The 13,140-nt window shown below is 49.2% G+C and overlaps 1 protein-coding gene across 1 annotated transcript in view; it reads right to left on the reverse strand.

Annotated features, from left to right (window-relative positions):
- The window catches only part of LOC119389223 (retinal-specific phospholipid-transporting ATPase ABCA4), a 53,732-nt gene that overhangs the window by 12,532 nt on the left and 28,060 nt on the right, over positions 1–13,140 (reverse strand). Inside the window, exons 16-19 of the mRNA XM_049415056.1 lie at positions 12,268–12,393; positions 9,167–9,457; positions 8,399–8,596; positions 3,991–4,412 (exon numbers count right to left, since the gene is read on the reverse strand). Coding sequence (XP_049271013.1) covers positions 3,991–4,412; positions 8,399–8,596; positions 9,167–9,457; positions 12,268–12,393 — 1,037 coding nt within the window. The remainder of the gene's footprint in view (positions 1–3,990; positions 4,413–8,398; positions 8,597–9,166; positions 9,458–12,267; positions 12,394–13,140) is intronic.

The following is a 13,140-nucleotide window of genomic DNA, read 5'->3' on the forward strand; positions in this document are numbered from 1 at the left end:
GGGGCCTTCGCGGCAGGTTGTGGGACGGCACCGCACCTGGTGTAAGTCGCCTATGCTTATAGCCTGCGTGCAATAAACGGCTTAAGTATTGGCGATGCGCTTACAGTCACAAGCTTACCTAAGAGTGGCGCGTACGGGAAGTCACTGTCCGCGAAGTGCTTGCTGCACACGGTCGATGAAAGCGTGGGGCGCATTCCCCTTCTGAGCTTGACGATCCACTTTTTCCTCAGCTTCGGGACCTCAGGTAGTTGTAAAAGCTAACGCCTTTTTCACGAGCGGACGAATTATACTGAGGCACAGAGCAGTACTGCATCATTGCGCAGCACTCGCCGCGGAGACAAGCGGCCGCAGTTCTAAGAAACAAAGAGCTGTAGTTCTAAATGAACGTTAAAAGCAGTCCCACGGTTGTTCGAACAGCGTCAGTAGCCACCATACGCAAGATAACCGATTGAACTGCTTTTTTGTTGAGGTTTACCACAACGGTGGTTTCAACACGGCGCTGAGCCTACGTAGCAGACGAAAGCGCGCGAATCCCCGCTCTGACGTCATACAGGCGCCGTTCGCAGCGCCGCCATCGGTCGCACACCAGGCCAATAGGTAGAAAAGAATATGACCGATTATACCGGCAAGAGGCGTCCACGTTCGCGAATGCGCGCGTGATATGAAAAACAAAGAAATGCAAACACCTGGAAACTATATGGAGCGATAAGGTTTAACTTTAAATATGTGTCAATAAAGATGATGGTTAAATCACCAACTTGTGACTCGTTGATTGAACGAAGGCTCTACCACCCGGCAACGCTGTGCACTTTCTTGAAAGTGTCGCTCCCTGCTGGCTTAGTGGCGTAGTTACGACCAACGTTTCTAGAACTACTTCAGTTTGAAAACTCGGCTCTGTTGCGCGGCTCCGCCGCGAGCGGAGGTGGCGAGTGGCGCTGTAGTCGCGTCAGGCTTCAGCGAGGTGCGCCGGTCCGGCCGCTGCTATGGCTGCTACCGTATCGGCGCGCCGGATCAGATGCGTCACTGCGTTGTATTGACGAACAGAGATTGAGGATTTTGTAATACGCAGCAAAAGATGTTACGCGTCCTCAATGCCGACATTATGTCGTGTGAGGTGAGGACAGAATCGTACATGTTAAGGCCATTCTCGATCTCAGATGATCGCGGCCGGTCGGAACGTAGTTCATATCGAGCGCGACTGGCTCCTTTCCCCAATTTGCACGAGTGAGTCGGTCATGACCGAAAGATTTGATCCTGGTCACACTTTATCGCGATCAAATTTCATGGAGTGACACATCAATAACTTTCTGTATCACGAGCTTGCGAGACTGAAATTCCACAAACGTGCCCTACAATTACGGTGGCTACTGCATTGCTTTATACTGATATGAATAACGACAATGTACAGCGGCCTTTCGTGGCATTCTTGCCGTTCCTTGGGCACTTCACATAAGCAGTAATCCGAATTGCAATAAAACCTGTAATTGGGCAAGGCGAAGGCTGTCAGAGGAGGGACAGCAGGAAGGGATTCCCTCGCGAGCCTCCAACGAAATTATGCAATGACCTATTTGTTTCCAAATACCTGCGAAAACATTTACAGACTCTTCTGGTATATAGTCAGGCAAAAAAGGTTTGTGAAATCAGCTCTACTGGTATTTCAATATTGCACTTAGCCAGTAACACTAATGCCTGTAGCAATGAACATGACGAGAGTAGCAGCGACGGCCGTGCTCACGGTGCCTGCTGTCATTCGCGTAACACAGAACACGTGCAGACCCGGTCTCAAATATTGCTGCAGACAATTGTGCTTTTAACACGATTACCTAAACGGAAAAGTCGTTTTCGTAACTCTGTTGATAAGCCATTCAATATTCGCGAGCACAATCGCAGCTGTCCACAGCCTTCACTCGCGCTTCGCCGTCTGCTACGCAGAGCCTGTTGCTGCAGTAGCGCCACCTGCACCGGAAGTCGGTTGCGCGCCGCTTTCAGAGTACGGCGGAGGCGGGGAGTTTGGCAACTGAAGCAAGTTCTATAAACGTTGGTTACGACGAACGACAACAGTGGGTGTGTTCCAATACTCACCGTAGACGGCTAAATAGACAGCTAAGTGGACAGCGGCCATCTTAAGTCCCATTCCAATTCTCACGTAGCCGGCAAAATAGACAGCTTCGAGAAAGACAAAAACGATGCAGGCTACTTTGCTGTCCAAACAAGATGGCGGCTCAGCGCAATGCTCGCGTAGCTCGGATCTCGCCGGTATGGTCGTCTGTACACCAGTAGGCGCTTTTCCAGGCGCTCAATGTAAGCTACGTTAATTTTTTCATAGGTTTGAACACGAAAGAGGCTAAAGAAAGAGCATTTACGTTTGTTTTTCTTAGCTTTCTTTTCTCGACGCTAGGTGGCATCGCGTCGCGTAGACGTCTTCTAGACGCGTTCCATTTGTCGGACAACATGACCTCGATGCTGTCTTCTAAGCTGTCAGCGTAGACTGTCTACGATGCTGTCCAGAATTGGAACACAGCCAGTAAAGCCAATGCGGGCATGGAGTTTAGGAAACTCTATGAATGCGGGCACTCGGACATCACCGTCAAAATGAACACTATCGCTACCTTCGTCAGCGACACACGATGTCAAGAACGTCATGCTGGGGCAGCTTTTTCATGGGTTTAACAAGCCACGGCCGGTCTGGAGGCGCGGAGCGAGTGCGCGCCTCCATCCAGACCGGCCGTGAACAAGGGCGCTCCTTAGGCGGAAGGTGTAAACATGTTGTTAAACCTGGTGTTGCGTGATCTCTCTTCATTCGATGCCTGAACCGAAGGCTTCGTTCTATGCAGCACAACGAAAAAACTCACAGGGTCTGAATTCGGAGGCGAAAACCAACCACTACTTTTAGATAAGAAAGCATCTTATGCTCGGGGCAGTGTCCGTTCTGTGACGTCCACACCCATACGCCCATACTGCGCATGCGCCAACTCTCCCCCCTTTCCTCGTGTGAGCGCGAGGAGGTGGGGTGGAGGAGGTGGCGTGAGCGCTGCCTCCGCTCCGTTTCTCCTCTCCCGTTTCTCTCTCTCTCCGCCACAGCTGTGCACTCGTATATAATGCGGCGCGCGCTCGCTCCCGTTGCACTCTCCTTCGCAACGGCACTATGAACGCTTGCGAAGCTGAACGTAAACGGCAACGCCAGCAAGCGTTGCACTCTCCTTCGCAACGGCGCTATGGACGCTTGCGAAGCTGAACGTAAACCGCAACGCCGGCAAGCGAATCTCGAAGCTGCGAAATCGCGCGTTCGCTGTGCTTCCGTCATTCTCTCTCTGTGCAACGGTGAGCGAAACGCCATGAACAACGTCGGCGCTAGTTGCAGCGGCAGCGCCACCGCTGCAGAGCAGAGGAATTCTCGGGAAGCCGAACGTAAACATCAGCGTCGGCAAGCGGTAATGACAACCACCGTCTCATAAGTCACATAAGAGAAGCGGAAACTCGATGCGCACCCTCCGCGATGCTTTCGCATTCCACCATGGTTGCCTGTAGGGGGAGATGATGTGTAATTTCATCTCGTTCGATGTATTTAGGCTCCCTAGATGTATTTGTCCTCCCTTGCCCCCTTCCAAAAGCTTTCTGCACCTAATGTGGTTTTCCACTGCATCAGTGATCTGAGGCATTGTAAGATTTCTGCACTTCACCTGCTATTGAACTGCCTCCGTGATCGAACCACCTTTGACCAAGCGACGATGTCACGGGCTGACGTCACGTGATGTGACGTCACATATTTTAGCGATACGTGATGTGATGACGTCATATGGAGACGTCCTCACCTGATGTTTTTTTTGCCTCACTCATGTCGACACCGACGCCGCCGACGGTCAATTTTCGCGTTTGATGAGGCATCTATAACGCTTTCGCCTTAGTAATAGCGAAGCCACTGCGCCAATTCATATGCGCTATTCGCTCGGAAAGGACATTAGTGGGAGTGAGGTAGACGCGGGGACTCACGTTCAGTGGCCTGCGGCGAGCGTCGATGCCGTTGATGAAGACGTTACCGGCATCGGGACGCACGATGCCTGCGATGATGCGCAGCAGGAGCGACCGGCCGGCCTGACCCAAACCGAGGATGCCGAACACCTCGGCCGGTGGCACGTGGAAGCTGAGAGGGCCCAGCGTGCCCGTCTTGGTCGCCTCGAGCACCACGAGACCGGCGGGTGCACGGTTCGGCTCCCCTTGAGGATGTTCGGCTGCCTCGCCGGAGCGGGTGTGGGCGGCGGCATCCCCCCCTTCGGAGGAGTGGCTAGCTTTCGCCGCTCTGTTTTTGTCCACTTTCAGGAGGTAGCGCATGAGACCAGCCACGAACTGCTTCTCCTCCTGCACGCTTTTCTCCTCGCTGGTCGATTCCTTACCGCCGGCCTTGTCCGATTTTTCTGCGTTAAAACCGCCAACATAAAGGGGACCCGCAACACTTTTCCAAGTAATCGTGCAATTACCTCACTATCGGATTTTATTGCCTTACGAATCGACTGCCGCAAACATGTTTAGAACACGTCAAGTACGAGCGGAGTTTCAGGGATTCGTCGCACGGTCTAAGCGCTTTCGCTCTTCTTTCATGCGAGCGAACGCGCTGAAAGCTACAGCACTGTCTTTTCTTTTTTTTTTTTTTTTTAGAACGCGCGCGTTGGCAACGTATAAACGTTGCGCACGGCTCACTCGCCCACGCCGCGGCGGCCGCGGTAATTATGCAGCTCACGACGTTTAAGTCGGCCAATGCCCGTGTCTTCTGGGTGTGTGACGCCGTTGATTTGGGTATATGGCATCACCTGTCGAGCGAAAAGCAAGCGATTTCTAGTTGACTTTGAACTTTAATTGTAAAATCCCTGCCGCGTGCTGCGCTATAATTAGGGCCCCGTCTTTCCGTCTTTTCGGTTTTATCCGAAAAAATTCCGATAAACATTCGCCGGTAAAATTTTTGACAATTCGGATTTATCCGATAAACTCCAATTTCAAGGGCCAATATGACCTGGTTCCGTGCTTTATCGAAAGGGCAAGTTTATGCGTTCATTTATCAATCTTCTCGTTTGACCGATTCAATGTTTACCGCGCGTAGCTGTATTAGGTGACGTAGCTGTATTGTGGTCCGACTCAGCTTCCTACATGCAAAAGCTTCACAGGGACTTGCAACTCTACAACCCCGAATTCAAGGCGCTTCACTTCAAAGATACGTGCCACTTACTCAACAACGCTCTGGGGGACGGAATCAGGACGACCTCGTTTAACGTATGTTAACGATTTTGTTGTGCACTTTCCTGCCCTGTTGAAGGGGTCGCGGGAGCTGCGTCGTAAGTTTAGTCTTGTGTGCTTGGCCATGGGCCAAGTCGCTGAAAACCATCAAGTCGCCGAAAACCGTACGTCCGTCGAGGAGATTCTCTTTTTGTGAAGCTCTAGAAGATATTTCGGACTACTGGCGCGCCATTTTGTCTTGAAAAGCGACGAAGCCAAGGAAACGAAGTGTGAGAAGCTCACGAGTCTTATTTCATCACCTGAAGCTGTGCACGACTTGCTCGTGAAGATGAGATTTCTGAAGACCAATTCGTTTGCCGTGCTCTCAATCATCAAGGAACTTGAGGAAAAGAGTACCCTGCTACACCAAGTTTATCCCATACTGAGGGTTCGTTTGCACACACTCATCAGTCAATGGCGTGATCCAACCGAGGTCTTCGCATCAGATGTCACAAGTCTGTTGGACCTCCTTAACGAGAGTGACCGCTTATCGACTGTCGCAGACTTTCACAGATACTACGCTGCTGTCGCCGAAAAGTGGAGGCAGACATCTGATAGGAACCTGTGCGATCAACTCCAGTAAACCAAAGAATCGTTTTGGTACTGTGTTCATATTGTGAATCCAAACGTGAAACACGATCTGCTCTGCGCGTTCGGAACCTGTGCGCCTATTTTCAATTAGTGCTTCTTGAAACTGACGACATGAGCCAGCTCCTGAGTGACTTTGCGAATTATCAGTGCTATGAAATAAGTAACATTGTTGAACCCCTGTCGTTTTGGAGCCTTCACAATATCCAGTGGCCAGTGCTTTCTCGCTGCGCGCTGCGTCCTCTGGCACTTCCTGTCTCTAGCGCTAACGCTGAAAGGGCATTTTCAAAGCTGAGAGTCGTCAGTCGAAAGGAGCACGCTTCGATCACTGACAGCAACCTCGCAAAGTATTCTTGCGTGTTTTACAATAAGCTTTAAGCATAAGGCTGTTATACGCACAAATACAGGTGTTTTGTGTTCAAGTATTTCACTTGTGTGTGTATGTTCTTGTGCATTCAAACCTTCTAGAAAAAAATGTGCTTCGTGTGTTTTGATGTTTAAGTTTTCAGATATGAATTGATCTAAAATTTGGGGTTTTAAAAATAATGCAAAACTCCGAATTTCGGAGAATAGGGGATTTACGAGAAATAAACTCCGATAAACGCCGAATTTCCGCCAGGAATATAAACTCCGATAAACACCCGCCGATTTTCAAGAAAAATAAACACCGAAAACACGGAAGCTATAATGTTTGGCTGACATGCTCACAGGAGCCTCAACTACCGATCGGTAGCATTTCCTTAACCTGTTAAAAAAAATCAGTTTCACCGCAAGGGCGAAGCAATGAATGCGATAGCAACAAATTGTAATATTATACGAAATAAGGCTCGCAGCAAACTCCTTTGGATCCGATCTCGCGTAGCTCTCCAAAACGCTGGTGTAAGAGAACACGGCCGCTGCAGGGAGAGAGACACTTTTCGCACAGTCTCTTCGCATCAAGAACACAGTCGAGTCGAGTCGAGTCGAAAAAAACTTTATTGCAAGGGAATTCAAGACCTCCCAGGCCCCCTGGGTCCCCGCGCGACCCCACCACACTCAAACGTTCATGTCTAATAAGTCCATGACGCTGGCAGCCCGGCGGGCGGCGATCTTCTGCCTTGCCGGGTCCGTGGAGCGTAGCGAGGTCTCCCAGTCCTCCCAGGTTTTGAGTGGCACCGACCCGCCGGGAGGAGGAGAAGACGGACAGGCCAGGAGAATGTGGGTTAGGTTTGCCCTCGGTGCATTGCACAGAGGGCAGGAAGGTGGGGTGTGTCGGTAGTGGGAGAGGAGCAAGTATAGCCTAATTGAAGGGTATACGAGCCGTCTACTGATGCCTGCCGAGATAGCGCGCGCGCCAGCGATTCCGACCGCGCTCTTCAAATCAAAGTTCACAGTCGAGCGACACAACCCCTCTCCCACCTCCCTGCGATCCTTCATGCTCTTTCAAGACGGGCGGGGCGTTTCCTCTCTGCCTGAGTAGCATTCGGCGGCAGGCCTCGCACGCGGGGTAATGTTATCGCGTGCGCCCTCCGTGCAACGGAGAAGGGTCGGCTCGCTTCATCTCTGCTTCAGCCACGTTCGACGCCCCCCCTCGCGCGCTTTTACCCGCGAGTAAAACATACGATGCACGGGGGGATGTTGTCAATCTGGGCTTTATACGGAACATGACGGCGACACCGACGGCAAAAACCCGTCGAGAGTGTCCATATAATTGCTATCGCAATAAAAGTGTTGCAGGGTGCCTTTAGGGCGCTCTTCAAGGCATATGTTATCATAACACGACCGTACTGTTGGACGAATCTCCTTCTGCAGCTCTTTCTCTTTTTTTTCGAATCTGCATTCTGTATGTACTGTCTGTACTTCTTTCCGGTCTATTCTGCACTTCACTTACCGTTATAGCCGTCACAAGAAAAACCTCACAGACGAGTTCGGTCATAAATGACCGTACACGTCGTGCACATCAAAACCCACTACAGAAAGTGGATGGAGGAGCCCAGTGAACAAACAAACAAACAAACAAACAAACAAACAAACAAACAAACTCCACTGACACCAATTGGAAAGTTCAATTGGTCTCATCGGGGCCAGTTCATGAAAACCGTTATCCAGCAAGTTTGAAATTGATGTTATGAAACGTCCAATTGGAGTGCTAACCTACTGGCTTACTCCAGTTGATTCTACAAGCGGTAATTAAGTCACCAATGGTTGCACCAGTTGGCAGACTGTTGAGCAATAAAAAACACCTACTGGGAAACTGGCAGGTTGCTTTTCCAGTTTGATCATTTGGTTTTACAAATTGGAAATGTATTCATGTTAATTCATGAGGATACGCTCTGCCGTGCGCGTCTGAGCTTTTGGTGAATTATGAACGTGTGAAGGAGGTCCGCTGCGTGTAGGTTTCAACACGGCGGGTTCGATCTATTGCACGTTTTACTTACAAAAGGTGCTGTACTTTGCAATTCGCATTTTATGTGTCCATGACCGTACTATACCGTACTACCGTTCGTTATGATTGCTCGCAGTTTCGACAGCCGCAGAGCGTCAGTGGGCGCAAGGAATAGCTCACCTGGCTCCTGTGCGAAGAAGGCGTCGAGGGTGTGCGCGTCAAACTTTCCCTGCGTTTGCATGTCCCAGCCGATGACCAGCATTAGGTAGAGCAGTCCGCTCAGAAAGAAAATGGTCAGGTCCCACACGTGCGAGTTGCTGCCCGGCGTGATGCGGGCGTGATGCTCCTCGTATACGGGACAGATGTGGTTGCATTGAACTGCTCGAGAGGGAATTAACATTAATCGAAAGCGAAAAGCTAAATGAATTTGTACTAGTAAAATATTCCATCCATGTTCTACCGTTCATTCTACGACAATAATCTCCTGCGTTAGAGACAAAAAGAAGGTGCATTTCCTCCTTCTATGTGTCCAAACACTTCGTCGACGCTCGTCAACATTTCAGCCGCGACCACTTGCCGTGCAAGACAACTTACGTTCGCTCTCGATCATCGCTTTACCCTACCTGGTGTTCATTCACTGTTTGCGTCGTGGTTCCCCTCTATGCGACATGCCAGAAACTGGCGTTGAGTGTTTCTTCCTATCCTGTCCATGTCTTTGTTCACCAGTACAATGTTTCACAGTATTCAGAAGAACCAACTAGCCTGGCTGTCAACGCTTAGTGAACCTTCCGTTTTTCATTTTTTTTTTTTCAATTTCGTGTCAAAATCATTATGCCGCGGTGCGCCAGAGTAACGTCATGGATATTATCTCCGTACTGGGTTGCGATTTTATTTGCGTATTATCATGCAACTGAAAATCCACCATCATCCTCATCGTAATCCACGTACCGTTGCAGCACTTGAGTATTCTGGAAATGACGTATGCCTCGCCGCGTGTCGAAGGGCTGTCGAAGACGTGGCTGCAGACGTGCTTCAAGAACTCGGCCCCCAGGTGGCAGCACGAGGCGTACTCGAGGTACGCGGTGCGCAACTGTCCCGTGCCGCGGGCCAGCGTGAACTGGGGCATGATGCGCAGAGGCAGCGAACCGATTTCCAAGTAGCCGTCCACATCACGCCTCGGCAGGTACGTCGACACCGTCCGTGGTGCGAACACGCTGATGCCAACGTTCATCACCGTGCCTGCAATACGCATACACCCGCGTAAAACAACATCTATCTATCTATCTATCTATCTATCTATCTATCTATCTATCTATCTATCTATCTATCTATCTATCTATCTATCTATCTATCTATCTATCTATCTATCTATCTATCTATCTATCTATCTATCTATCTATCTATCTATCTATCTATCGATGGACAGTAAACTGAAACAATGAATCAGTTTACATTATCAGTTATATATACCTAAAAAACTCTACTGTCATTAATTTCACCACCATAGGTGGTTTAGTAATAGAAGAGAAAATGAAGGTCAAAGTTTCATTTTTAAATTTCCGTCGATATCCCCGCACGTGACGTCACAGGTTTCAAAGTATTTTTTCGTATTTTGGCGACATTGGCCCAAAGAAATTTCCTGAAAATTGGTGCGTTACGTCTCTTACCCCCTCCGAGGACAATGAACGTCATCTTTGCCGATTAGGAACAACTACGTAGGCCCTAGCAGACGCCTTCCAAATCTATTACGTCACGGCGATTGGCGCGGAAACTTCAATGTGGCGTCGCCACCTGCATTTTCTTTTTACGCGCCTTCTAGCCGCCTCCGTCTTCCTCCTCTTGCGCCCGTTTTATTGACTATATATATACCAAAATTGGAATGGCATGACATGAGTGTGTGACGATCATAAATGACAGTTCATAACATGAAAATCGTGTCATGGGTGTCACGTACGCCGTTATTTACATGCTCCGGTCTTTTTCTGTTGGCCCCGAGGTTGTACTAATTAAAGAATATGCGAATGTTGTCAGTCTCAGTCATCTCATCTTCGAATTGTTAACAGTCTATTTGTAAGGTCACTATCTTTTTTTATTCGTTTAAAAATGCCTTAAAGACTGTCAACGTATTATCTTAAGCATGTTTTCGTCCAGTTCTAGTTTGCCCTACTTCCTTTTTTTTTTCCACTTGTGTAATATTTCTCCGTTTCACTTCTATTGTCCTGTTGTTTCTTTTACTTTATTTGTTTTGATGATTGTTTGAATGTTCTGTCATATAAACCTAATTACCTTGATTTTCTCGCTGTCCACGTCGTATATTTTTTGTCATTGTGTTTTGCACCACGGGTCCCCTTACGAATGAAGGAAAGGAGGGGACTCTTAAGGGCTCGTTTTTGTTTGTTAGACACAATATTAATGAGAACTAACAGACAATAATGCCAATAATAATAATATCTGGGGTTTAACGTCCCAAAACCACCATATGATTATGAGAGACGCCGTAGTGGAGGGCTCCGGAAATTTCGACCACCTGGGGTTCTTTAACGTGCACCTAAATCTAAGTACACGGGCCTCAACCGAAAATGCAGCCGCCGCGGCCGGGATTCGATCCCGCGACCTTCGGGTCAGCAGTCGAGCGCCATAACCACTAGACCACCGTGGCGGGACAATAATGCCAAGAAAAGTATAGGGGGTGTTATCTGTAGTATTTAGAATATAAATGTGAAGAAAGTAAAGTGGACGAAAAGATAACTTGCCGCCGGCAGGGACCGAACCAGCGACCTTCGAATAACGCGTCCGATGCTCTACCACTGAGCTACGGCGGCGGTCATCCTCCCGTCCACTTTATGGGGTATATATGTTCATTTAAACCTTTTTAATGTCATTCGAACAGAATGACATTCGCACCTAATGAGATTATGCGGCTGCTACACAGCGATATTTAATGTCATAAGAACCGAATGACTTAGGCGATCGAATGAGTTCGAAAAACACATTCGCTGTCGAAGTCGAACCGAATGTATAGTCTCTACACCAGAGACTACTTAAAATGTGTCATTTATTATTCTCAATTCGACACGCATTCGTGCAAACACGCTATTAATATTGCTTTTTTAAAGGCGTCTGCGATTTTAACGAGCACAGGTCTACGGAAGACTGTCGCAAAATGGTTTTACTCTCCACCTCAGTGGCGTCTGGCCGCCGGCACTGTCGGCCATAATGTAAACAAACAGACGCCTGTGTGCATGTGTATCTGCAGCGATGGAATGAACTCCACGAGCGCACCGGACCGAGGTGGAGATGTTTGCTCTCATAATACTATGAGAAGACAATTGTGCGCAGTTTCGTTGAAAGCTGTTTTCCCGCAAGGACGCGTGCGAGACCGCGTTTTGAAAGCAAACAAACGCGGAAAGCTCCGAGTTTCCGTCAAATCTCTTCTTCTGGCTTATGCGCGGTCCTTTCAACGCTAAGTATACAAAGCAACTGAATATTTTACTTGCTGCAGCTTAGCGTCGTCGTTCAGCGGTACTACAGTGCCTAGAATAGCGGTACCGCCATGTTAGCCATTCTATCGGCTGTCGCTACTGGCTAAGCGTCGTCTTGGCTTATGGTGGCCAGATATCCTGCGATATGAAATTTTTATCCGTGTTTATCTAGCGATGCGACTTCCCACATGCCTTTTAAAATAAAGAACTTCGCTTTCATGCCACTCTACATTTACCTTCCTCAACTTTTCCGGCCATTTTTTTTTCTGAATTATCGACATTGATATCAAGAACGAATGACATTACTTTTTCCTGTGTAGCACCGCCACTGATCGCATGGCATTCGTTGCGCCGAATGACATTCGAACCTAATGACATTAACACCTCCAGTGTGACAGGGGTATTAGTCAGCGCCAATCGCAGCCAAGGCGGCGAGTGTGGAACACTCTTTTTTCTGCCTGGCGTCACGTAGCACGTGATCTTTTTACGAGCTGGAAGCTGACCTTACGGTCATCCAACTAGAAGTGGTATGCATACGTGCGATATTCTATAAGCAGAGCAGCTCACCGAAGAGCGCTCCGAAACTGACGAGAGAGAAGTAAGCGAGCAGGGACGACTCAAACATTAGAGATGAGATGTACGTCACCGGGAAGAAGGCCCAACCGAACATAAAGAACAGCCCGAATGTAGTGCCTGCGAGTGTAACAAAATAGATACTGGCATCAGAAACTGGGCATCAGAGACGAGTGAAGCACGCTGTTGCTGGAAGTAGTGAAAAAAAGTCGCAGTTTCGCCGTAAGCGCGAAGCAATGAATGCGATATCAACAAATTGGAGTGTTACACGAAGTAAGGCTCGCAGCTAACTCCTTTAGCGTCCGACCTGGCGTAACTCAACAAAACTACGGCGTAAGGAAACGCACCCGCTGCAGCGAGTGACGCGACCTTGGTGCTTGCTATCGCGGTGAGAACACAACACGTACAAAGGTATGAGCCGTCTGCTAATATCTGAAAATAAGACGAGCGCGACCGTGCCCGTCCGGTAGCCCAAAATGCGCAGTTCCTGCGGGAGTGCGCAGTTCCAACGGTCCCTGGAGTGGGGGACCCACTCCAGGGACCGTTGCCACCTCCACTTCCCCACACCATGTCCCCTTCACGCGAGGGAGGACGGCCGGCGCGTTTCGTCTCCGCTTGAGCTGCGATCGTCGGCTGCTCTGGCTGCTCTGGCTGCCCTGGCACGCTTTCCCTCGCACGTTGAACATAAGACGCACGGGCCGGTGTTATCGCCCGTGAACATTATACGGTACCTTACGGCAAGCGACGGCAAAAATTAGTTGAAAGGGGGGGGGGGGGGTCGCGAAGTCTGCCCCTCATTTTTACTCAGTAGGGGCTGTCGCGTCATTGTTTAAATAGCAGGGTTGTGGCGACGCAGGTTTTCGACGA

Source organism: Rhipicephalus sanguineus, chromosome 4 (genome assembly GCF_013339695.2).
Source record: "Rhipicephalus sanguineus isolate Rsan-2018 chromosome 4, BIME_Rsan_1.4, whole genome shotgun sequence".
NCBI classification, from domain to species: domain Eukaryota; kingdom Metazoa; phylum Arthropoda; class Arachnida; order Ixodida; family Ixodidae; genus Rhipicephalus; species Rhipicephalus sanguineus.